At 44.1% G+C, this 25,613-nt stretch overlaps 1 protein-coding gene across 7 annotated transcripts in view; it reads left to right on the top strand.

Annotated features, from left to right (window-relative positions):
• AGAP1 (ArfGAP with GTPase domain, ankyrin repeat and PH domain 1) overlaps positions 1–25,613 on the top strand; it is a 694,274-nt gene that overhangs the window by 358,696 nt on the left and 309,965 nt on the right. For 5 of the 7 annotated variants that reach the window (XM_072640680.1, XM_072640679.1, XM_072640676.1 and 2 more), the window contains exons 7-8: positions 15,194–15,321; positions 17,580–17,735. In XM_072640680.1, coding sequence (XP_072496781.1) covers positions 15,194–15,321; positions 17,580–17,735 — 284 coding nt within the window. The remainder of the gene's footprint in view (positions 1–15,193; positions 15,322–17,579; positions 17,736–25,613) is intronic. The other 2 variants (XM_072640678.1, XM_072640675.1) reach the window with 1 other exon arrangement.

Genomic DNA, 25,613 nt, shown 5'->3' with positions numbered 1-25,613 from the left:
ACAGATGGGGAGACTGAGGCTCGGAGAGATCACATGACTTCCTGTCTAAGTTGTAAATTGCAGAAAGAGGACTCAAGCCCATTTCTTCTGTCTCTAAAGCCTGAGTGCCCTGGGGTCTTTTGCTGGGGGTGCCGCTCCCTTTTCAGTCCCTCTCCCTTATCACAATACCTTGGTCTTGATCGCCCCTCTGGTAGAATGTTAGCTTCTTGAGGGACCACACTGTTTTTCTGTCTTCATAGTCCTGGCTGGCCCTTGGCACAATGCCTGGCATGAAGTAGATGTTTAATAAATGTTTATTCATAGCATCATATGCTTAGAGCTGAAAGGAAGGGATCTTGGAGCATGTCTGGTTCATTACCCTGATTTTACAGAAGACGAAACTGAGGCCCAGAGATATGACATGGGCTGGCCAGGCCACATAGGTATCAGAGGTGACACTTGAACCCAGGTCCTAAGATTGTGCCCCCAGATTTTCCCTCCTCTTTACCACATGGGCACTAGAGAGATCATTTCTGCTATCACTTCATTTTACAGATGAAGAAACTTGAGCTCTAGGGGGGAAGATAATTCGTCCATGGTCACAGATAGTAAGTGATGAGCCAGGCTTCAAACCCTGGCCACTTTCCTTGGCATTTAGAGTCCTTCCCACTGCTGGATTGAATTGAGTTAGTAAAGGGAAAGGAAGAAGAAGGAGGACTGAGCCCAGGGCTGTGTGCCCCCCCTTTCTCTCCTCCCCACCTGTGATTACAATGTGTTTCCTTCTGCTGCGCTTGGTTCTCCTTGAAGATCTGTAGAACGTATTACAATTCCCTGACACCTAGTGGGTCCTCAGATGTTTGGTGGCTCAATGGCTGCCCTTCAGCTGCTGAGCACCTGCTTGATCAGGCTCCATTCGCTCCAGGAGGAAAGGGACTCATCTTTGTAGATGTGGTGCCCAGAACAGTGGCTGGAAAATGAGAGTTACCAGACCTCAATCAACATGCATTTCTTAAGTGTGTACTCAGTGCCAGACATTGTGCTAAGAAGAGCTGAGCTATAAATAGAAAGTCAGACAAACCAGGCCCTGCCCTTAGAGAGCTCCAGTGCCATCGGGAAGGTAGTGTGCAAATGACTAGGTATGTACCCAACACATACAGAATAGATAGAAGATAAAGTCAGAGGGGAGACACCAGCAGATAGGAGAGGGAGAAAAGGCAGAATGTGAGATTTGAGCTGAATGTTAAAGGAAGCCAGGGAAGCTGGGAGGCAGAGGTAAAAAAAGAGAGAGCATTTGGGGAATGAGAGGTGGGAGGGAAATTCATGGAACTGGGGGATGGAGTGCCATGTGGAAGAAATGGCAAGTGGGTTGGAGGGTGGAGAGTGGAGTGAAATGTAAGAAACCTGGAAAGGGAGGAAGGGGTCGAGGTCTTAAGGGAGATAAATAGCAGAGAACTTTCTACTGGATCCTGGATGTCATGGATGGGGGGAGGAGAAATGGAGTTTATTGAGGAGGATCTGAGTTTCGATCTTCAAGTGGTTCTGCCACTTTCATTGGACATCGGGCAAATCACTTACCTTCTCTGAACCTCAGTTTTCTCATGAAAAGATAAAGGGGTTTAACCAAGCTGCCTTCTAGCTCTGGAGCTGTGATGTGTGAAATCATGAATTTTCTTTTGCCCACCTATATGGACATAGATTTGTGATTTCATGGAAATAGGGAATTCCCAGTGAGGAAAGCCCCTCTATGAATGCAGATCAGCACCTGCTCTGCACCTTACACCCTTAAAAGATTTCTGGGACAGAGACAAGTGATATGACTTGTCTAGGGTCACATAACTTGTCTAGGCAAGACTTGAACTCCTCACTCCTGTATTGACGACTCCTCTCTTAATAACAGTAACTCCCGTTTACGACAATAGCTCTTTGAAGTTTTCAAAGCCATTTCCTCATTTCCGAGTGTCCTTATAGATGAAGACATCGATGCTCTCAGAGACAAAGTGACTTGTCTACGCTCCCTAACCATGTGGCTGACACAGGATTTGGGTCCCAGTCACCTGAATCTGGGTCTAATGCTCTCTTTGCTCTTCTACCTTGCCTCTAGATAATGGAAAGACTGTGTTACATTTGGAAATATAAAAGGAATTATGAGCACAATTTGCCTTTGATACGTTAGTTTAAAGTTCCAGGGATAACAGTAAAATATACGCACACTGAGAAGTGTCAGTGATGGCTGTTTTTCCTAAATATGGCCTCAAAGCCAATAAATAAGGATATACTGTCCTTTAAAGGGAGCATCCTGACAGAGTTATTAGGCCTAAAATGGACTCTTTTGGAGAGCATTGTACAGGCTCTTGTTTAAAATCAAATACTGCTGCTAATGCTTCCTTTTTGACAAACATTTTAATTTTATGGCCCATTCTTGTTAATGCTTTGCTCATAACATGTGTAATTGCCAAATAAATTTCCTTTTATTGAACAGTTATTTATTATAAACATAGGACATTATTTTATTTCTGTGGTAGTAAAGAAAAAGGCTATTGTACATCAGGAGGAAGTCATAGATGGTGCCTTATATGGAGCGCTGTGAAGCCTTTGTCCACATCTCCCCCTGGTGGCCACAATGGAGAAAGGTTGGCGCCATATTGGCACAATGAGGTGACTTTATTGGGGGTGTGGAAGTTATTTTTTTATCTCAGCTTTGTCATTTGTGTGACCTTGAGCAAGTCACTTAACCACTGTGGGCCTCAGTTTCCTTCTCTGTCAGTTGAGAGGGTTGGGTTGAATCTATGATTCCCATGATAGACTTGAATAATGTACCCAATCTAGGATATTTCATTTTTTTCTTCAAGGATCTAAAATTTCAGCATTAGTATTCCCACCCACCCACGTGAGTCCGTGTCTTAGGAACTGCAGTAGCCAAACCCTTCTTTACTCTAGGGCCAGCAGGCTGATGGCACTTTCCAAACATAGCCAATCTCATCTCTAGACACAATGTAAGGGCCCAGGACTGAAACTGTACGTGGCTGTTTTCTGCCTTGGTCAGACCTTTTTGTGCCCCACTGGCCTGGGGTGACCTTCTGCCAATGATGAGCTACCAGGGGAGGGCTTTTCTAGGGAAACATTCAATGAGATAAAGAACTGGAACAAATAAAAAGATCTATGCTTGGGCTTAAAAAGTCAACAAAAGGAGAAATTACCTGCAAATAAAGGAATATCTGTCAGGTTCTTTCCTGTGTGTCTCCAGAGATCAAGAGTAGCGTAAATGGGCAAGAATTCCAAGGAAAGAGATTTTGGTTCATGTTCAAGAGAGCTTTCTTGTAATCAAGGGTGGGCAAAAATAGAGTAGCTGCCTTCCCACCTGGTGACCTCACTGTCAGCAGAAGTATTGAAATGGAGACTGAGGCACTACTGTTGTGGAAGGATTTGATGGTGATTTGGATGCAGTGACTTGGAAGGCCCTTTCTAGGATCAGGAATCTGTGATCAACTGAGCGTTGGGTAGGTCGGAGAATTGGTACTATTGAGTAGAATAGTTAGATGATCAAAATGGCAGTCATTTAGGGGGAGGGGGGCAAGGCAGTCAGGATCAAGTGACTTGGGCAGAATCATACAGCTAGTAAGTGTCAAGTATCTGAGGCTGCATTTGAACTGAAATCCTCCTAACTCCAGGGCCAGTGCTGTATCCACTGCACCATCTAGCTGCCCTGCATGGAGACTTGGAAGTCCCCACCAGCGCTGCAGATTGAACCCCATCCTGTGGGGTTCTTTTCCATATATGTTTGCCACCCAGTGTAACCTTCCTTGCTTTCCTCTGATACTGAGTGAATTAGTTGCAAGTTGCCTCTTGCCCTCAAAGCACTTTCAGATTGATTGTGGATACCCCAGAGCTTAGCCTCCACTGATGTAGCCTTCAATAACCCTGCATCCCCTCTTGGCCAAGATGAGGTGTCAAGATCGCTTCTCTAAATTTAAATTAAAAGCAATAAAAAGTCCTGTAAATGAGTTAGCATGCCATGGTTTCAGGATCTGGTTGCAATCAGACTGTAGATTCTTAGAAAACCTATTCTTTTGAATGGGATTTGGTCATTTCCTTCATCATAAATCACAAACCTTAACAATCTTCTATTTTGATTTGATTTCTTGTGTAAAATTTTGGAAACTGTTTTCTGGAGAAGTAATAAAAGGCTTAGAAGTAAGGGAAATAAACAAAACTGTCTACCATAAGCAGCCCAAAAGGGTAATAAACACGGGATGTGAACCCCGAATCTCACTCTTCGGAAGAGTTCTAACTGAAGTGATTCATTCCTAGGGAGGGAGGGGGGAGAGGATAGGATATCATACTAATGTAGAGAAATTCTGGAACCTGTAATTAGCCCGGCATTTTCCTCCAGAAGTCTTTGTCTATCACCCCAGTAGACCAACCTATTTACCAATGCATCCATTGGCGATGGATTTTATAACTCCCTAATGCATTCATCATATCACAGTGTGTAATGTAGTCATCTGTGTTTGTTTCTTATCCCCTGGTAGACTTTAAATCTCATGAAGGCAGGGACAGTGACTTACGTGGGTTTTGACTTATGGACAGTACACTGACTTTGGAGTCAGGGGATCTCAGTTAAAATCCTGCCTCTCATATAGGCTTGCTCAGTGACTACAGGCAAGACTTCTAACCTTTCTGCTCCTCAGTTTCTCCATCTGTAAAATGGAGTTAAACTGAGTCCTTTTCAAGATTAAATCTATGACCCTTAGCATCTAGCACAGCACTCTACATATCTGTTCATCTAATAAGCATTTATTTTATGCCTACTGGGAACTAGAGACACAAAGACAAAAATGAAATGGCTCTTTATCAGGAGCTTATGTACTATGGGGGAAGATGGTATATCTAAAGATAAAGAAATAAAAGCTATTTACAAAATAACTGGGTCACTAGGACTTGGGGAGATACATGGGAGATGTTGCTTGTGCCAAACCTGATCTCATGGATGATGCAGGAAGAGGAGTCCTGTGCCTGAGTCCAGAGGCAGATTAGAATGGCCTTGAAATCAAAGGGAAGTTTCTATTTGATTCTAGATCTAATTAAGAATACCTAGAACTTTTTGGTCAGGGGATTCCCAAGCTCATGGACCTACCCTAATTTAGGAGGATCCTTTGGGGAGCTGTGTGGAGAATGGATTAGACAGAGAAGATCTTGCCAACAGGGAGATGCATTAGGAAGCATCAGTTTGGGTGCCTGCCCACAGAAGATAATATTTGTGGCTTGAACCTTGAAGTAAAATGGCAGCATTATCTCAGAAGTCACCACTTCCCAAACATTTTGTGTTTGAGAAGGCCATCTGTACATTGTGTGAACATCATGGAGTATTTTGGTTATGAATCGGGGTTAGGTTCCCAGGTTAGCCCACGAAACCATGTGATAGCTCAAGCATCCTATGCTTAATGTGAAACAACAGACACCAAGGGTGTTGTTAAATGAAAGAGATGAGTGATAAGCTAGGAAAACAAAAAGGTTTTCAACCCTTTTCTTTTGAACTCAGGAACAGGATTCCAAGTGCTGAATCCTTAATTAGAAGCTAAGAGGTAAGAGGCCGATACTCAGCAGGAGAGTCCGTGCTGTTCCTGGAGCGCTTTTGAGATTAATAATGGCTCAAGTCCCTCATTTACTTCATACCTTTGGGCTGTTCTTTCCCTCTGTACCCTCTCCAGTGCTGGCCTTGAAGATTAGTGCTACATTGTAGGTGTCATAAATAGAATAGAAAAAAAGAGTAAAAAGTATAGAGATTTTCCTAACTTAGCAAAAATTGAAAGACAGAGGATAAGGACCAGAAGTCCGCAGAGGAAGAGAGATTGCAGTAGGTGGAATTCACTTAGATGTTTAGGGTCAAAAACTGGAAGGGGGAATGGGAGAGAGGGAGGGGAAGCTGGTGGGGACAGTTCTCAGTGGTGTCCACCAGGTGGTGCTATGAACCCAAGATAGCTTGGCTTGTAGTTTGGCAACTGAGCCACTCACCATTCTTATAGACACGTGGGATGGGTGACTTTGAGGAGGGTCTGTGTTTTGCCTTTGATAAACCCGCTCAGTGATTACATTCTAATTTTGATATTCAGATGTTACAGTTTGCCTCATTTCAGTCTAAGTGTGTTCCTTGTGATCTCTGGCAATTTTCCTCAACTGACAGGCGTCAATTCAGTACGACTAAGCACCCATTATATGGATACAGCGTGCTATCAACCATGAGTTGATCGAAGAGCTAGCATTTATTGGCCACCTATTGCAGGAGAGGTAGCGCCTCAGAGCCAAGAAGCCCTGAATTTAAGCCTCTTTTCTGAAACATTGACTGTGTGAACCTTGGGAAGCCACTTCACTTCTCAGAGACCTAAGAAAGTCTCTAAAAGTTGCAGAGAAGGTGCTGACATGCATTGGTAGAAGGAGTTTCCCCAATGTGAGTTCCCTATGTCAGTAAAATTGCACTTCCCCATTTCTCAGGCACTGCTATGTGCTAAGAATACAATGGTTCCTGCCCTCAAGTAGCTTATATTCTATGGGAGAAAACCGAAATCCTTCCCTTCCTGTGGCTATATTCTGAGAATGAGTCATTGACCTCCTAGCATCTGATATGACTTATTAGCCAAATGCCACTTCCCAGTTTAGGAATCGAGAAGTCTAATGGAAAGAATACGGTATTTGAAGGTGGAATACCAAGATTTGAATTTCAACTTTCTTTCTGACTATATCTGGAGCCCTACTTCAGGGTCATCTGTAAAATGGTGGCATGTTCAATCAGGGCTTCTTAAACATTTTCCGCTCATGACCCTTTCAGCTCTTCTTAAACTAGGGATTGTGACCCCATGGAGTCATAATCCATAGTGTAAGAAGTACTGTCTAGGTCATCCTTTGGATGAATGATCTGAATCCTACAATTCTGGTTCCCATCCAAGATCATGGAAGTATAGACACCTTTTATAGGGCAATAATGGAAAACATTCCATTCCTTTAAGTAATTTTAGTCTTCCTCATGCTTTTCCATGTTCATCAGAAGAGATTCCTATCAGAGGTATAATGACCAAACATGTTGTGCTATATGAATGGAATGAAGTGTTACTGTGCCCAAAACAAAATGCCACTTGACATATTATGAAAAGACCCCTATGATGATATGAGTGAGAAGGTGACCCATAATAAATCCTGGAGAGGGAATCCATGTTTAAGGGATGGGATGTAAGGAAGAGTTGAATAAAGAGATTGACTCACAGGAGACACTGGAGAGGAGATCCATGTTTAAGGAATGCAGGGAGGTAGTGGAAAAGGAGATTAAGAAGTACTCAATAGACTAAAAGTGGATAATTTCATAGAAAAGAGTGTCATAGAATATGATAGAGGCAGAAGAAAGAAATTACTGACAGCACTGACTGAGTGGAAGCTTTAAGGAATCAAATTTAGGCAAAGAAACAATATCTGAACAATTGAAGCTGTGCTGAAGGAAAATGGGCTGTTTGGAGTGGCTGGGGCATTCTTCCTGCTCAGAGGTCTTCAAGTAGAGATCTCCTTCTTGGAAGGGTGCTCTTACTCTTTTCCATTGGACTGGATGGTCTCTGAGGTCCATCTGTAACCCTGGGATCCTGTCATTTCTATCCATCCACTGATAGGACCATGAGACTGAATAGGATTTTAAAGGTCATGTGATCAAAAAGTGAGAGTAGATCATCAGTCATCTAAATGACCCCTCCATCTTTCTATAGATGAGGAGCATAAGGTCCAGAGAAAGCAATGAGTTATCTTAGGTGACACAACTAATAAGTAGTTGATTTGAGTCTAAGTCCTGACTCCCCTCAAACATGCTACCTCTACCCTGGTGTCATTGGGCATTCCACCCTTAGAACATGGTAGGAAGGTCTGGGCTTCATCCACTCTGATGCTTCTGAAGATGAGTCTCCGTATCAACCCAGCTTCCTCTGTGCCTTGCTGGAAAGACAGCTTCTGTGAAGTCCTTCACTACTAGCCTGTGCCAACATTGCCCCTCCAGTGGCTTGGAGGTGCCAAGGAAACTGATGTCTCACTCACTTTAAGCACTTCAGCACATTCCAACTGGGCCTCTAAATCAATGGGAGGCAAGACTAAGTTGGCTCTCCCTTGATGAACTCCTCTGCAGGGCATATTTTTTAATCAGGACCTCATCAAATGGGAAGATAAGGGGAGACTGCAAAGGCAGATACAGAGGCTTCTTTCTGAATTAACACAAGTAATAGCTGGACCAAGTCAACCCTTAGCCTCCAAGAGATACCTGATGATAGGCATTTGCTCTAGTGTTCTGAACTCAGACATCCAGCAAACTCCTTTTGAATGATAGGATCATAAGAGGGGGTGACTCCCTGATCAAGGTGTTCTGGGGTCTCTGTGCGTCTTTATTCTCTAGTCTCATTATTTTGGGAGTTATTGAAGGGAATCAATGTGGGGAGACTGACAGCTACAGTTATCTCCTTGTAGGTGAGAAACACAAGCTCCTTCAATGTGAGTGACCTTTGTGACCACGAAGAGCCTTTCCCAAGGCTTTGTTTTCAAGGAGCAGCTAAGTCTTTAGACTTTAATTAAGTGTCTGGCAGATAGATTGTGGCTTTCCAAACAGATGCAAGCACAGGGATCTACACCTAGTTGGCATTTGATTCTTTGGGGGCATATCGCTAAGTGTTTTCCACGTTCCTGACTGTATTTTTGGTGATCTCCAATACCTTATCAACAGCAGCATCTTAGACTTTTGGACAAGACAGTTTTGACAAGAGACTGTTGTTGTCGAGATCTCCTTTTTTGACTGTCACCAAACTGGTGAGATTTTAGAGACACAGCTGCTCCCCCCACACACACACATATCCCCTTCCATCTTGTGCTAGAAGCTGTCACTGGAATTAGCGTAATGCATTCATTCAAGGAACCCTTAGGATACACTTAACACTGTCTGCACATTAAGAGGTGCTGAGCATGAAGTCAACACACATCTATTAAGCACCTCCTATGTTCCAGGCACTGTGAACCCTAGGGATACAAAGAGAGGCAAAAATAATCCCTTTCCTCAAGTGGCTTATATTCTATTGGACAGAAACACAGATAAGTAAATACAAAGGAAAATGAGGGGGCAGGGCGAGCACCTTGGGAGAGGAAAGTGGCACTTAACCTGCGCCTTCCCTTGGAGGCAGAGGTGAGGAGGGAGACTTTCTTTGTCCACCTCATTTCTGATGCTAGAATTTGAGCAGTAAACCCAATGGAGATTTGGCTGATTATAGCAGAATCAGCTCTCCTTTCTGGACAGCATCTTCCATATCAAGAATCTGGACATCAAATAAAGGAAGAATTTTCTTCTTCTGTATTTTTATCTTTTTTGAGTGGAGGAAACCAATCTTTTTTTTTTCTTTTTAAATCAAATGCATTCCTTAGCAATTAGTGATTTGTCTAAAGAGTATAAAAAATTGGTGATGTGGGGAGCTGTTTATTTTTTTTTTGCTTTGTTTTGCTTTGCTGTGAGTTTATCACAAAGGCAAAGTGCTTGAACCTGACAGATCTCGATGTGCAAAATTCCAAGGACAAAAGGGATCCCAGAGGCATCTAGTCTGACCAACTTTCTCCCTGGGCAGAAATCCTCTCAGGGACATTACCAACCAATGGTTTGGAAGACCTCTATTGAATGGGTACCCCTTCCCTTCTGAGGCTCCTTCAAGGATATCCATGTGCATGGCCCTAAGGGTCAGAAAGTATTCATGCCAAGAAGACTAATTTACCTTCTCTGCACCTGGCACTCAATGCTTCTGGTTTTGCCCACTGGGACCAAGCAGGACGAGTCAAATGCCTCTTCCACACACAAATCTTTCTGACTTTCATCACTTTCGCTGACATGGGAGAACCATTCTGGTTTTATTTTGTTTAATGTTGTGTTATCCACAACAGCAGCTCCGTATCCCAAGCTCTGTGGAGTTTGGTCACATCCGTCTACATACTGGATCCCTTCTTTAAGGTAAACCAGAGTCATCCTGTTTCCACAGAACACTCTCAAGGATAGTAAGACAAATCATTTCATTAATGAAGAATATTCTTCATTTGACACTGACTAAATCTGAGACTCAATCTGACTAAATTTCATCTCTGTGGACATTCCCTCCAGCAGTGCACTTTGCAGCCCATCTGTGCCTATCCCCATCCTTAGTGGCTCTCATTGCTATCCTCCAAGGTGTTTGCAACTGCAGCCCACCCAGTATGGTGGAGACTTTATTTATTGGCTTTCTCTTGACATCGAGAGGATGCCAATGGAACAGTAGCCTGTCTGTAGCCTCCCTTTGTGGTCTGTCCATTTTTGGTTTTCCTCATAATTTCTTTAAAGAATATATTTTAGTTTGATTCTCTTTTTTTATTAATCCACCTGGGATGAGTACAGTGCATACCTTATTCCATTGTATAAGTCTTAGAGATCAGGGTTGTGTGTGTGTGAGGAGTATCTGAACCTTATTTAGAACTCCCAGTCTGGGAACTTTTTCCACTTCTGTGTAGATTATCAACTTGTCTATACCTTATAATAAGATGTATCATGGTCCTAAATTTTTCAGATGAGCAGCCTGCAGCTGATGAAGTTTAATTGAGCGGGCTGTGGTCGCACTGCTCATATTTCCCAGGAAGGATTTGAATGAGAGTCTTAACTGGCTCCATGAGTGACCTCTTATCCACAACTGTGCTGCTTCTCAGTGTAGGGTTACATTTTCTTTAAAATTCAAAACTTGGCAGATATGTTTGATGGTAAAAATCAAACTTTGTAATTACACAATTAAATTATTTTTCCATTTCATTCACAAAAAAAGTAATTGGGTAGATTGTATTCCTCCAGAATATTTATCATATAACATTCATTTGAATTATGAACTCAGAACTAGACAAAGGATTTAGTAATTAATTTTCCTTGATTAATCAGATATTTTAGATGATCATTTCACTCCAGTGTAAAACAGAGTCTGGTTCCTGGAAGAGCTGCCCTTTGTCTCTGGAACATCTGCAGGGGATACTAGTTTTATTTCTTAAAAAGAGTTCCCAGGAGACTTCACATACACCAAAGAAACATGACCCCAATGGGAGATCTTTTGAGCTTCAGGTCAGCAAGGACAGTTATCTGATATGTAAGGTATCTGATAGATGTGTGTTGAATGAAATAGTGAATGAACAAATGGAAAGGAGAGATTGTGATGGGAGTGAATGAGGTATAACCTCCAGGAGTGAAACTGAAGATAAAAACATTGACAGTGACTCTCTATTTCTCTTTTATAAATATTCACATACACCTGACCTCTGCCAAACTCTGTGCTCTGGCATGTCCCTGAATGTAGCCTGTTCCGTCTTGTCTCCTCACCTTTGCTCACCCTGTTCTCTGCTCTGGGATATCTTCTCTGTGCTTCTTGCCACCAGTCTACTAATCTCTTGCCTACTCACATCCTACCTTTCCTTTGAGACCCAGCTCCAATGCTACCTTCTCTAAGGAGGGAGCCTTCCCTGACCTCATTAGCTGGGGTGACCTCTTCCTCTTCAGATGTCTCCTAACATTGAAGTCCTATTTTGGGTCCTAGTTCTTGGTGCCCATGTCTTCTTACTCCTGCCCTGAAATGTAAGCTCTATAGGAGCGGGACCATGTCTCATTTCCCAGTTACATGTGGGAAGTACTTGGTGAATGAATGAATGAATGAACTGTACATAGCACCCATGTTGGGTACCTGTGGACATAGAAATTATGTAGAGCTAACCTTTACCCACTGGCATCCTAAAATTTGAACCAAGAATTCCTGAGGCCAGAATTCATTCCTTTATTCATTCAGCAAATGTATTGAAAGCTTGCTGTGTGCAAATGCCACCTACAAACTGAAATAAAAATGTAACCCAAAGAATACTCTTGTTTAGGGCTTTTGGGACAGCTGAGTAAATGGCCAGGTGAAGCGATGGGAAGGAAACAACTGGGGAGGGGGGAGGATGGCTGTATTTTCCCTTCTTAACTTGAGTGAAGCCACTTGAGAAGAAGCCCTCATTTCAAGCATCTGTGGACCATCACACCTAAGCTAACGCTTTCCTTTCCTTTCCTTCCATTCTAGGAAGGCCAACCATGGGGCAAACTGTGGGTTTTCTATCTTGCCCCAGTGGCCAGTGACGGAGGAGCATTTTAGAAAATTGGGGGCCCTCCTAAAAGACAACAGACATTGACCTTTAGGGCTAGTGACTGACCATTTTTGAACCCAACATGACCATTTCCCCCAGAATCTGTGGGAAATGAGTCATATTGAGATGCCTACTTGTCCCTAATGATTTCCTCTGCCTTGGCTTATTAACAGTATATGAAACAAAACCTTTTACTGACTTGTATTCTGCATTTAATTGTTTCCCTTGCCACAAAACAGGGAAAAACTGCATGGACTTTCTTGTTTCATTGGAGCAATTACACCGTTACATAATTTATTCTTGTTATCACTGTATAGATTTCAGGGCACAGTTTGAAGTAGGGAAAGTAGTGTCTGTATAAGTCTGTCCAGCCCTGAGCAGGACCAGCAGTGTTATCAGAAGGCTGATTAAGGAGGGTGTCTGTGAATGATAATGAGAAGAGAGTTGTCACATTTTCAGCAAAGATCTGCACTACTCATGACATGAGCTTATGTTCAGTTTCACTCATGGTGAGATATCAGAGGCTAAGAGCTTCCAATTTTCTTTACCTTGTCTAGTACCAGAAAGTATTTGTAATAGAATTTTAGCAGTCTTTTTGGCTCAAATAGTATTTCAATGGGGAAAAAAAGGGATGTATGTTTTTGAACTAGTAAAAACATGTAATTTTCACAGTGGATTAAAAACAAAAATCCACCTGCCAAGTTAATCTATATTAGATCTAGGAAGAGATAAATTCATGTTATTTAAGCATTTTAATGATCCTTGAATTTTTCCATGTGAATACACCCTTTCCCCGTGTGAATAGTGAGCCTTCCACCACTTAGTGATGAGTCTTAACATTGCCCTGTTTCCATGATCTCGTTGGTGTGGATACTTGCTGTGTTACTCTTCTGGAGCGATTCTTGTCCATGTCCTTCACGGCGTTATCCAGCGAGTCCTAGAGCCAGAGTTAGAAGGACCTCAGAGGCCATTTAGTCCAATACCCTCATTTCACAGAGGAAAGAATTGACTCTTGAAAGGGTTAAGCATTAAGAGTCACATGTAGAATCCTATAACTAGAGCTTGGAGTCTAATCTCCCCATCTGGTAGATGAAGAAACTGAGGCCCAGAAAAATCATAGGATCATCCTAAATCTGGAGCTGGAAGAAAACACAGACCATCTAGTTGGACCCATTCATTTTAGAGATGAAAGAATTAGATGTCACGGAAGAGGCAGGAATGATTCTTAGCCATCGTTTCCTAACCAACACTCACTGAAGCTATGGAAAAGATATCCATGAGGGTGGATGGGAAGGATATTTCATAGTTAGTCCTACAAAGGAGGTTATGGGTGATAGTAGAGAACATCCCTGTGATTTCCTCAACATGATGGAACTCCAGGGGCTGCATCACTGCAGACTCAGCAAATATTTGTGGCCACCTTAGAGAGTTAAGTGGTGCATTGAGACGTTAAGTCCTTTGTATCTTAGGTGGGACTTGAATCTGAATCTTCCTAACTACAAGCTTTGTTCCTCCATCCACTATCCACTACAGCATTGCCTCTCCATCTGTTAAATGTTGGTCTCTTTATAGTTACTATAACTGAACAGAACAGGGATTCATTCACTTTAACATGTGAATTTCCTTCTCTGTTCCATTTTTGACTTTGCACTCAGATTTTCCTTCCTGCACATTTCCTACCCCTTGTCCCCTTTTCCATTGGGAGTAGTGGGACATCAGTGTGCATTTAGAACCAAGCAAAATTAGATTCAGTTTTTAATTTCACATTAACATTACCTTCCCTGGTCTCCCTGCCTCAGAGGAGATAGACCCCTCTGTAAAATGTCAAGGGAATTTCTCCTTCTACCACTCCTAACTACATTTTCTGGGAGCTTTAAAAATCCAAGTTGAAGGACTCATCAAGCCAAGTGGCTGCTCTGTCTAGCCTTTGATTAAAATTAAACTCAAGTGTGCTTGATAACTAAAAATCTGTTCATTCTTTTGCAGAGAAATGTGCTAACAGATAGGGGAGGTGTCCAGGGTTCATGCAGTTTAATCTATTCACTTTGGTTCCAAATGCAGACTTTACCATCTACACGGAAGATACATATTTAGCAGCTGTTAGAACCTGACCTTAGATTTGCTCTTTGCATTCCTATAATGAGTTTTTAAAATATTCTAATATATGTCTCCGACGATCTGCGATCAATACGCCAATGGTTCTGGGATGACAAAGTGCTGCGATATTCCTCTGTAATTTAAAGATGATTAGCTGATGGAGGTGATGATCAATACCCTACAGAAAGATAAATTAATTGATATCATCCTTTCAGGATGATAAGGGGCCTATCGGAGGCGGGTTGTGACTAATGAAGCTGCTTCCTCTTCTATACGGGCCATTTTTTACATGTTGTATTCTCACTAAATCATGGTTATGCCATCGTTCATTTACATGGAAAACATAAGCTGCAGACAAACCCAGTTCCTTATTAAAATGATCTTCATTTGAAAAGAAATTGTCTGCAAACACTAGTGAACAATGTTTCCTAAGTTGTAATATATTGCTGGGGGGAGTGGGGGGAGGATATCTTCATTTGCATAAGCCTTTAAAAAAAAAACTATCTGAATAAGACAGGGATTGAATACTATTAAATTTAATTACAGCAGGTCCCTCAAGGCTGCGTTCTATCCATTCAAACCCAAATTATTGTTATTCTCTTGCTTGACACCTCTTGGTGCCAGAAAAGCTATCTAATTGCTGGCTTCCTTTCCAATTAAATTCAGCATACTTTCCCTGAGAGCCGGTATTCCCAGAGAAGTTATGACTGGAGCTAAAGCTCCCCTGTACTGCAGCAGTGATAGATTTGAAAAAGAAAAGTTCTTGGAAAGGATTTCACTTCTATTTTCTGCTTTGGATTATGCTGCCGCAGGGTCACCCTTATGATAAATATAATTATCCCATCCCTTCAAGAGGTTCTTTATGCTTGCCTTTTTAATGAAATTAATCTATGATGTGCTACTGTGATACGTTATTATACTTTTTATTTTTTCCATCTTACAGTTGCTCAGAAGATTGTTGCCACCAGGAAAAAGCAGCAACTTTCCATAGGACCCTGCAAGTCATTACCTAACTCCCCCAGCCACTCCTCCGTGTGCTCCGCCCAGGTCTCTGCTGTGCATATCAGTCAGGTGAGGAAAGGAACTCCTGGGGACTGCCAGGCAAAGTCCATCACTAATGGAGTCCACAGGGTTTTCCCACACATTGTTTGCGACTACTTACAAGTGATCTTCCCCCTCTGCTTTCTGCTATGATCGCAGTGGTAAATAACAGCACGTTTGTAATTGATTTGACATTGCTTTCAGAAGCTGCTGTGGCCGACTGCTTTATTTTTTTTGTTATTTTATTGGGAATGTCCCTTTCCTGCTCTCCTTCCCCCTGCCGCTTGTGTTATGTTTCCTGCTGACCTGAGTCGGGCTGCTGGTCAGGAGCCAAGTTGTGTGAATGCTCTCTGTGTCATTTTCAATTAGCCGACCTTGGTCCTGGTTCTTGGCAGCTGGGCCATTGAACGGTCGGCCGTTGGCCGACCTCCCTGGTTGATCTGAGTTTTGCACTTGTGTTATAGAATGTGGTTTCATTACAATTTCCTTCTCTTCTCCCTTCCTCCTGGAAGAAGTAATCCCCTTTCTGTGAGGAGGATGAAATCTGCCGAATTATTCACATGGGAACACCAAGGGCTGAAGATGTAAGGGGATGCTTGTTGAGGAAAATGCAGTGGCTGGCTTCTTTTGTTTGGCTCCCAGGCTGTGGATGAGCTTAGATTTCCTCGGTAGGGATAGCCCCTCTACTCATGTTTACAAAGCTCTGCATCATTCGTGACTCGCCACAGCCAAAAATGCCATTGTAGACCTGAGCCTCCCAGGAGGCACCAGCTCAAAGACCCTTCCCATCCTGGGTCCCCACCTCTGACTCTCCTTCTGCCTGATCGATGTCCTTGCTCATAAAAGGCACTTAGAACAGACCGTAGTGCTCCAGGTGTGGCCCAGCCCTGGCAGAACCAATAGGTTGTATTCTCAAAGCCCTTCTAGAGCCCAGGTTTCTCAGGCTCACCTGTCACCCAGAAGAGGCATGAAAGCAGGATGTAAATGGGAATAAAGGAAGAGATGGGACTGCTTTGTAAAAACCACCCCTTTCTTAGGGCAGATAACAAGTATCCTCATGTTATTAAGAGAGAATAGCTTGCATTTCTGTATCGTTTGAAGGTTTGCAGATACTCTCCTACATGATCACCTTGGAGCCTTGCAGGCCTGTGAGGAATGTGCTGATACCAAACTGTGTTACAGGCAAAGAAACAGTCTGAGAAGGCTTAGGCTACTTCCCTGGAGTAACATAGGCAGAATCTGAACCCAGGTCCAGTGCCATAACGTATGAGCATGGCGGGGAAAAGTCATGCTCACATCCTCCCTCCTGGCTCAGGAAATCCAGTGGCCATTGGCCCCAACACCTGGTGTGGGAAAAGTGCTGTGGTTAGCGAGCCGTTATTGAGCACCTGGTGTGTGCCAGGTACTGTGCTAAGTGCTGGGGAGATAGAAACAAAAAGGAAAGAGCCCCATCCCTCCAGAGGGTTGATTCTCCTGGGAGGAAACTCCCAACATGTATTTATATAGACAGATGCAAAATACATGCAAGGTCAAAAAGAAATAATTAGAACAAAATGTGCTGGTTTTATACCTGTTTGTGTCAGGAAACTTGAAACTCCTCCCTCTCCCCCATTTTGATGCCATTAAATCTGATGTTGGGTTTAAAAGAAGGAGGGAAGGAGGGGCTTTGGTTTGGGAGACAAAGGTAAGACTTTCTTATCAAACTGTAGACATCAAGCCCCTTTGGTAGGGGAGGAAACTGAGGCCCACCTAAGTGACATGACTTGTCTGTAGCCTAGCAGGAAGTGACAAGGAGGGATTCCCTGCCTACAGCCTGGGACCCCCCACCCAGCACCCCTTGCGCTGGTCTAGACTTTTTCATTCCTGAAAAACATGGAGGTGAAGTTGAGAATTTGAGAGGGAAGCTTGCCTTAGGCCCAGTGGAGCCTTTTGTGAGGAGTGGAGATGTCTTGGGGTTAAGCGGGGCCACGAACGGCCTGTGGGAATGGGGGAGGGACAGTCAGGCCAGTCTGGACCTGAATGTCCCTGCTGTGAATCTTGGCAAGACTCTCCATCCCATGTCAGACCCCCTTCATCTGCACTGACCAAACCTCAGCCTGTCCATAGAGCAGACGCTCCTGGAAGACAGGGCCTGTGTCTCCTGGTGGCCACAGTGTCCCCAGGGCCTAGCCCATCCTACATGCTTAACAGATGCTTGTTGAATGACTGAGTGAATGCCTGCATGAAGACCCCAGCTTGCTTGGACCAAGCGCCTCACTGATGGATGCGCCTGGTTTTAATCATTGCAGACAAGTAATGGAGGAGGGAGCTTGAGCGACTATTCATCCTCTGTCCCGTCCACTCCAAGCACCAGCCAGAAAGAGCTCCGCATCGATGTCCCTCCTACAGCCAACACTCCGACGCCTGTCCGCAAGCAGTCCAAGCGGCGATCCAACCTGTTCACAGTGAGTGTCAACCCCCAAAAGAGCCAGGGCATGTGCTTTGGAAGGCCTGGCATCTGGGCGCCAGTCGCCACGTGGTTCTATCCTATTGGCTGAATCCGTCCAAAGGAAAGAACCATTCATGGAGTCATGAGGCCCTTAGAAAACCCCTCCCTTGGCTCATTAAAAAAAAAAATGGAAACTAAAGCCAATGAATGGCTTAATATAGTGTTGGAGGGTTTTGATTTTTTCTCCTGAAGCCCTGATTTTTAATAACCCTGAAATGCGACCACCACAAATTCCCACTGGAGATATTTGCTAAGCAGTGGCCCTCAACACAATCTCTCAAGTCTTAAGACCTTGTCAGGCCAGCTACCTCCTTCATTTCACTCAACAGATTTCATCTGATGTTACACCGTCCTTGAGGACCATGGTGCCTCACAGTCCCCAACGTGATGCCTCTGCTCCTCAGGGAAGGGCCATTCAGGAGCAACTAGGGATCCATAGGGACTGCTTCTTTCCTATCCCAAGGACGTGGAGAGGGCCATTGCCCTCCTAGCCCCAGTGGCACAGGCACCTGAAGTCACGTGGTTTCCTAGATCTGCTACTGCTCAGGACCTTTCCAAGTTCAGATCCATCCAATTCAATTTGGCAGGCATTTCTTAAGCTCCTACTGTGTGTCAGGCACCGTTTGAAGTACAAGGGTTGCAAAGACAGAGAGATGACAGTCTTTGCCCTGGGACTTTATAATCTCCTGGCTGAGGGGAGGCTCACAGGTAGGAGTCTAGAGAGGTAAATAAGAATGACTCTGAATGGCCTGTGGGCAGCCGTCACAAACAACCATGTGAAGTTGGTACTGTCATTATAGAGAGATCAAATAAATTTGGAACAGATTCCCAATCAAAACACTGGGTAAGGAGAAAGAGGGGCACAGAGGAAAAATCTCTAGAAAGAGACAGTGCTCAAGCTGCCTCCTACCCCAGAGGTGGAAGGAAAGCAGTCAAGTGCGCCAGGCCAGGCCTGGGCAGAGACAGGTGAGAGAGGCCCACTTTGTCTGGAGTGCACAGCAATGCAACTTCTCTTTTTGGCTTGGAAAGAGGCTGGAGCCAGGGATTCTAAATGCCAACCTTAAGAGCTGGTATTTCAGCCTAGAAGCAAGAGGGAGCCACTGGATATTCTTGAGCATGAGTGGATGTGTTCTTGACTGTACTGACTTTCAGAAGCAACAACCATTTCTTCAAGGTCAGTTCAAGCTGGCAGTAAATAGAAAGACAGACATAAACAGTATAGATGGATGGATGAATGGATGGATGGATGGATTCATGGGTGGGTGGATAGATAGACATATAGACAGGATATAGATGAATAGATAGACATGTAGACAGAATAGAGATGGATAGATGGGTGGGTGGATGGATAGACATGTAAACAGGAAATAGATAGATGGATGAATAGATAGGGTAAATAAAGCAGATAGATAAGAGTAGATAGGACAGAGAGAGAGAGAGAGAGAGAGAGAGAGAGAGAGAGAGAGAGAGAGAGAGAGAGAGAGAGAGAGAGAGAGAGCCAGCCCATGAGAGCAAGTGAACATTTATCTAGCACTGATGCAAATTCAAGCAGGCCAAACAGTCCCTGACCTCCTATATAGTGTTGGAGAGAGAAGATAGAGAAGGAGAGCTGGAAAGGAGGTGAGGCATGCATGGTCCAGAGGGGTGGGGAGGTCTCTCTCCAGGCATGACCAGAGGAAAACTCCCCAGGCAGAGCCCAGAATGTCTCCAGTGTTGGTGTCCATGTTGTTGGTGGATTATAATCTGAGTGGAAAGGACATGCCAGGAAGTGAGGCTTGAATTTTGGCAGGATCCATTCAAAGCTCTGGGTCTTGATTAAAAAAAAGTTAACGTACCTCCTGGAACTTGGGAAAGACTGTAAGAGAGACAAGGAGGGAGGAAGAATCCTTACCCACTGACTGGGACCCAGCTCTTTCTCCATTTGTTCATTAAGCTCGCCCCACCTCACTGCAGTGTGGGGACCCTGGCCCTTCCTCTTCAGGGCCTCAATGAAGCCCAACTCTCCAAACAAGAGTCCTTGGAGGGCCAGAAGGGGTCTCAAGCTTAGCAGGATACTCCAAGAAGATCCTTATTGGTGGTAGATAGGATCATCTTAGTCATCTTGCATTCTGAGTGGGGCCCCCTCCTCTCCCTGAAAAACAGTGTGTAGTGGAGTTGACCAGCTCATGTAACATCTAATGCACCTTCTGTCAATAACTCCTCTTTCCCTGATTGTAAGAACAAGGTGGGAAGGAGGAAGAGGATCCCAGCATGTCTAGTTCAACCAAACTTTTGTGGAAAAAAGCCTGACTTTCAAGTCAGTGGGAAAGGGATGAGTGAGTGAGGGATGGGGGTAGGAGAGGGGAGCTGTCATGAGGAAGCTCCATCTGCCAGTGGAAGTCAACCCCCCAGCGGGCTTACCTCTCAGGCCACTGTTTGGACAGTCACACAGTCAGCACATTCAGAAGCAAGACTTGAACTGAACTTTGGCTATGCCTTTCAGAGTCGAAGGACTTAGTGTCCAATTCCACCTTTCACTTAGTACCAGGATGACCTTGGGCCGGTTATCTCCAGTCTCTAGCCTCAGTTTCCTTATTTGTAAAACTCAAGGGCTGACCTAGACGGCCTCCAAGGTACCTTCTTAAGTCTCAGCATGAGAACTTTTCCAGCTCTAAGGCCATGACTCGGTGTGGTAGTCACTGTGCTTGATCCTGAGGATGCCAAGGACAAAGCCCTTGTCCGATGTACAGTGAGAAGTCAGTACCAAATGTCTGCCTAGTAAAGCAAATGTGTCAGGACTGGAGCTAGTAAAATCTGAAGGAAACAGGGAAGGCTTCCTGCTAGAGGTGGTTCTTGGGCTGAGACTGGAAGGAGGCTCCATCTTCCATGGTGTCATCCTGGAGTAGGCAGACGGGGGGGCTCTGCTCTATTAATGTGGCCGTTCAGTTTGGGCAAAGTGGCCAAATACCACAATGTTCTGGCATTAGAATCTTCTGAGAATTGCCCCAGCAATCATCAGCAGAATAGTAGCATTAACAGACAGCAGAACAGCGGCCAGCCCTGGCTCCTGTTGGCCAATAGCATGCGTTGATGGAGAACAAAAACGGCAGGTGTGTGTTTGAGCGTGCGTGTGAGTGTATGTGTCTGTATGAGTGTGAATATCATATGTGAATCTATGTATAAGTATATGTGTATGTATCTATGTAAGTGTACATATGGATATGAGTGTGTATGAGTGTGTGCATGAGGATATGTGTATGTGTCTAAGTGTGGCAGGTTATTTGTGTATAAGTATGTATGAGTGTGCAGGGATGCTTCTGTATAAATGTATGTATCTGAGTGTCAGTGTGTATGAGTGTGTGGGTTGATGTATATATGAGTAGATAAGAAGGTATGAGTATGTGTGGGGATAAATGTGTATATGTGTCTGTATGAGTGTATATGAGTGTGCATGGGGTGTGTGTGCACATTAATGTGTAGGGATGTGTTTAAGCATGAGTGTGTGTATGTCTGTGTGAGTGTATAGATGAGTGTGTGTGTGTATATGTGTATGAATGGATATGAGTGTATGTTTGTGTATGAGTGTGTGTGTGAATGTGTGGGGATGATGTGTATGTGAGCATGATTGTGTCTGGGTTTATGTGTGTAAGCGTGTGTGTGTATGTGTGTGTGTGTGTCCAAGTGTGCGTGCATGTGTTGAGTTGTAGGAGAGCCTGGCTGGCCATGTTCCCACCACTAGATGTCAGTGCCATCCAAGTCACTGAGCAGGGAATTGCTTTGAGAAGGCCAGCCTTGGCGGCCAATTGTCCCTGGGCTTCCTGAGCCTTGTGCAACCTCAGGGCTTGGTGGTTGAGCCACAGACCGTGGAGCTGCGTCCCCTCTGCATGGGCCTGCTTCCTCCCGTTGTGGCCGGTGTCATCCCATCCTTTGTGGCTGTTGGCCATACCCTCCCATAGGTCAAGGGCCTCCCTCGTTTCTGCGTAATGTTGCCCGGACTCTGGAAGCCTGGGACCATCCAGCAATCGTCATCACTTGCCCACCCAGCCCTTCTTTTACATTGAAATCATTTCTCTTCACTTATGTGATTGTGACATCTGATGATGGAGCAGAGAATAAGCAGCTAAGGCCCCGTCCAGCTGGTGACCAGGACCCCTGTGCCACCAAGGAAGCAAACCATGACAATGCCTTTCTTAGAGATCCCAGGATGGGCTCCGTGTCCACTGAGGAGCAAACCCTGCTGCCACCGAGTCCTGTAGATTTCTCACTAAGTGGCGCCTCCCAAGGCGCCTTCCCCACCATATCTTATTGTCCGGCTTTGCCTTTGTCCTTCCCAGTGACCCCAGATTTCTTTACCAAATCCTCATTTTGGGGGACGGCCACCCCACTGTCAGTCCTGGAACAATCTAGTTTATTTCAAGTAAATATTTATTTGGTTAACTGATTAAATTAATTAATTTGATTAAATTAATATTAATTGACTGATAGGTTGAAAGAGCCGTATGGCATAAGGGGGGTACCTCTTGAAGAAGACATTCGTAGGGAAGCTGCTGACCTGTCCTGGTGGAAGGAACTTGTTCCCCCTGGAGTTTCCTATGTTCAGGAAATCACTGGATCTGCCCATCTCCCTAGCTTCATCCCCATTTTAAAAATTCATTTTATTTTTATGATGAACTTAATAAACCCCAAAGGAAACAAGCATTTCCATATACTTGGTGAAACTGAGGTCTGTGAAATCTCAGAGCTAAATTATGTAGACTTTGCTTTCCTTTTTCAGTGTAAAATAAAATAAACATGGATGTTCACAGCTGTCCTAATCTCTGTAGGTTGAAACAGAGAAGCAACAGGCCATAGTGAATGGAGCTGTGGTACCTGGAGTCACAAAGAGCCAGGTTCCAGGTCAGCCTCTAATACTTGCTGTGTTACTGTAGCCAACTCATGAGCTCCAGCAAGTCTCTTAAGACCATGTACAGAATCATAGGAGGATGGAAGCGGGGCAGACTGTTAATGAGTGTAGGGCATCCCATCACCCCTGAAAGATCCTCATTGTATTCATACCAACATTCATGATTTTAGCTTTTTGACTTGATGAGAGATTTCTGTAAGTAATTATCTATTTTTTCATACGCCACCCATATCTGCGCAGAAGAAACTTTGGCCATGACATCATGGGCAGCCATCCAGTGTCTGTCGATGTCCAATATGGCCTCTGACACCCACTGGGTGACCCTGGACAAGTCGCTTCTCTGCTTTCTGCCTCAGTTTCCTAAGCTGTAAAATAGATACTGTGAGGATACCTCCCTCTCAGGGTTGTTCTGAGGATTAAATGAGATAACATTTGTAAAACACTATGTAAACCTTGAACAGCTCTATCAAAATGCTATTGGTGATTATTGTGCGGTTAGTATGTATCATATTGTTAGTCTGTACTGCATAATTTTTTAATTAAGCTGTAATTAGACAAATCAAGAAGCATTCATTCAAGAAGTGCCTTTGTTGTCCACTGGATCCTATGCCAGGAACTGGGGATAGGCAAAAGTGATTCCCTACTTGCAAGTAGCTAATGTTCTCTCAGGGAAAACAGTGTATGTCTACATTAAGGGCCTTGTGGAGAAGGTGGCGCTAGACGTCTGCTTGGCTATTTGATTTTTAATGAGGCAGCTTAGCCGGGTGAAAGCACCATGGGTTTTGAGCCAGAGGACCTGAGTTCAAATCCTACCTCAAGCTACTTTTGACACATAGTGACTCTGGGCTAGTCTTTAGCCTCACAGTCCTCTAGACAGCAAGTGGCAGAGTCTGTACCAGTTTGCTTGGATAGAGCTTCTTCCTTTGGCAACTTCCTCACTTATCAATGAAAGTACAGATTTTGTCCCTGGGCACCAAAAACTGGGCAGACATGAAGGAAAAAAAAGTGATAGTCCCTGCCATCAGGGATCTTCCATTCAAGGACTCCTCAGGTAGCTTCTATGTATCTGCTGAAAGGCCAAGACAGAAAGGAAAGGTAGAAGGGCTCCTACCTCCCAAAGGGACCCAGTTCTTCCACTGAGCTTTGGCAGAAGCTTTTTATTCCAGTATCACAACTTTGATTTGAAGATGATACTGTTGACATAGTGACTCTGTATATGCACATGAGACTGCCTCATGCACTGGTTGACCTGCAGTTTTTCTCCACACTTGGGAAGTGTGGGATCAGTTATTCGGTTATTTGTCCTTAGGGACACCCATCATTGCTTTACAACATCCTGGCCAAGAATAGGCAGGTGCCATGCCCTGTCATGCCCATGGTTCTGCTTGTCTTTTGTCATCATATCACTAATATAGCCAAAAAACGATCCATAATCCTGGAAGAGCCTTGGAATTTCAGGATTGGAAGGACCTTGGTGGCCATCTGGTCATCCATTATCACCGCACCAAGAATCCACTCTCCCACAACCCTGACAAGTGATTACCCACCACATGCTTGGGGCATTCAATTAGACAAATACTTATTAAGCTCTTAGGGAGGAGACAGTGCCTCAAGAGTCAGAGGTCCTGGGTTCAAATCAGACATTCCCTAGCTGTGTGACCCTGGGCAAGCCACTTAACAGTTTATTCTCAATTTATACCTCAGTTTGTTCATCTATAAAGTAGGGAAAATAGTAGTACCTCCTTCACAGGGCTGTTCTAGGGATCTATAAAGTGAAATGTACAGAGTATCTTGTAAACCTTAAGGTGCTATATACATGGTATTATTAGCTATTATTATTATTCTTAGGCAATATATGTGTGTATAAATACAAAATTAATTCAAGGCCATGAGCTAGCAATAAGGGATCAGGAAAAGCTTGTTGGGTGAGGTAGTGCTTGGGTTGAGTTTTGAAAGAAGGGAGGAGGGAGAACCTTCCATCACTATCTGTGCCCAGGCCTGACGCCTGGAAATGGAGGCCTGCAGGGAAGGGGAGCCCATCCTCTTACAGATAGCTGTTTCCCAATTGGACCAAAAAGTGAGATTCACCAGAGAGTACATGGCATTGGTGAGTGTGATTTTCTGAAACTTGCCATTTAATTTCATTGTACAGTTTGGCATCCATGCCCACTAAATGAAGCTGAGGAAAAACCCTATCCTGATAAAGGGAAGTCAGTACAATACACTTCAAAAACCACACTCTTGCCAGAGAAACAAAACCCAAAGGTTTTCCTCATGTGCTTGTTTTTAAGTAAAAGAAAAATGGAGACTCCTCTGAACGCTGAGTTCCCATCATTGGGGCGACCTTTGGAGCCTGAGTGACAAGAGGAGAATGACCTCTTTATTTGATTGGCTAGGGGCTCTTGTGTGCCTCCATCTGTATCCCTTGAACTGGGCACAGAGCCTGGCACCTATACAGGCTACATCAATGGGATTTTGTTGTAGTTGTCGATTCCACTGGAGAATTTCTCGGGATATCTCCAAATCACTGTATGTAGATAATTTATATGGAAAGTCCATCTGGAGCTTCCTAATTACTTGGGGAGAAACAAAAAGTTTAAAACCAAGAATGACAAGAGATGAGCCTCGTGACAGGCCTCTCATCCACCTCCCAAGGCCTCAGTCTCTTGGGCAGGTCAGTTCGTGGGGCGTGGGCTGGTGTTGACCAGCTGCCTTGTGCTCCTTCACTATCTCTCTGCTTCTGGTCTGTCTTACAAGGCCATAACTATGGAATTTGGTGGGTAATAGTTCTCCTCACTTTCTCATATGTGTGACTGGTGAGATCTCATTTTAGAGTGAAGTCTACATTTAGACCAAAGTGACAACTGTCTTTGTTCAAGAGTGCCACTTGTCCCACCTGTGACCTATTCTAGCTGTGTGACGTTAGACCAATCCCTTAACCTGTCTGTGCCC

This window comes from Notamacropus eugenii, chromosome 2, assembly GCF_028372415.1.
Source record: "Notamacropus eugenii isolate mMacEug1 chromosome 2, mMacEug1.pri_v2, whole genome shotgun sequence".
Classification (NCBI taxonomy): domain Eukaryota; kingdom Metazoa; phylum Chordata; class Mammalia; order Diprotodontia; family Macropodidae; genus Notamacropus; species Notamacropus eugenii.
This window is presented reverse-complemented; position numbering and strand designations above follow the sequence as displayed.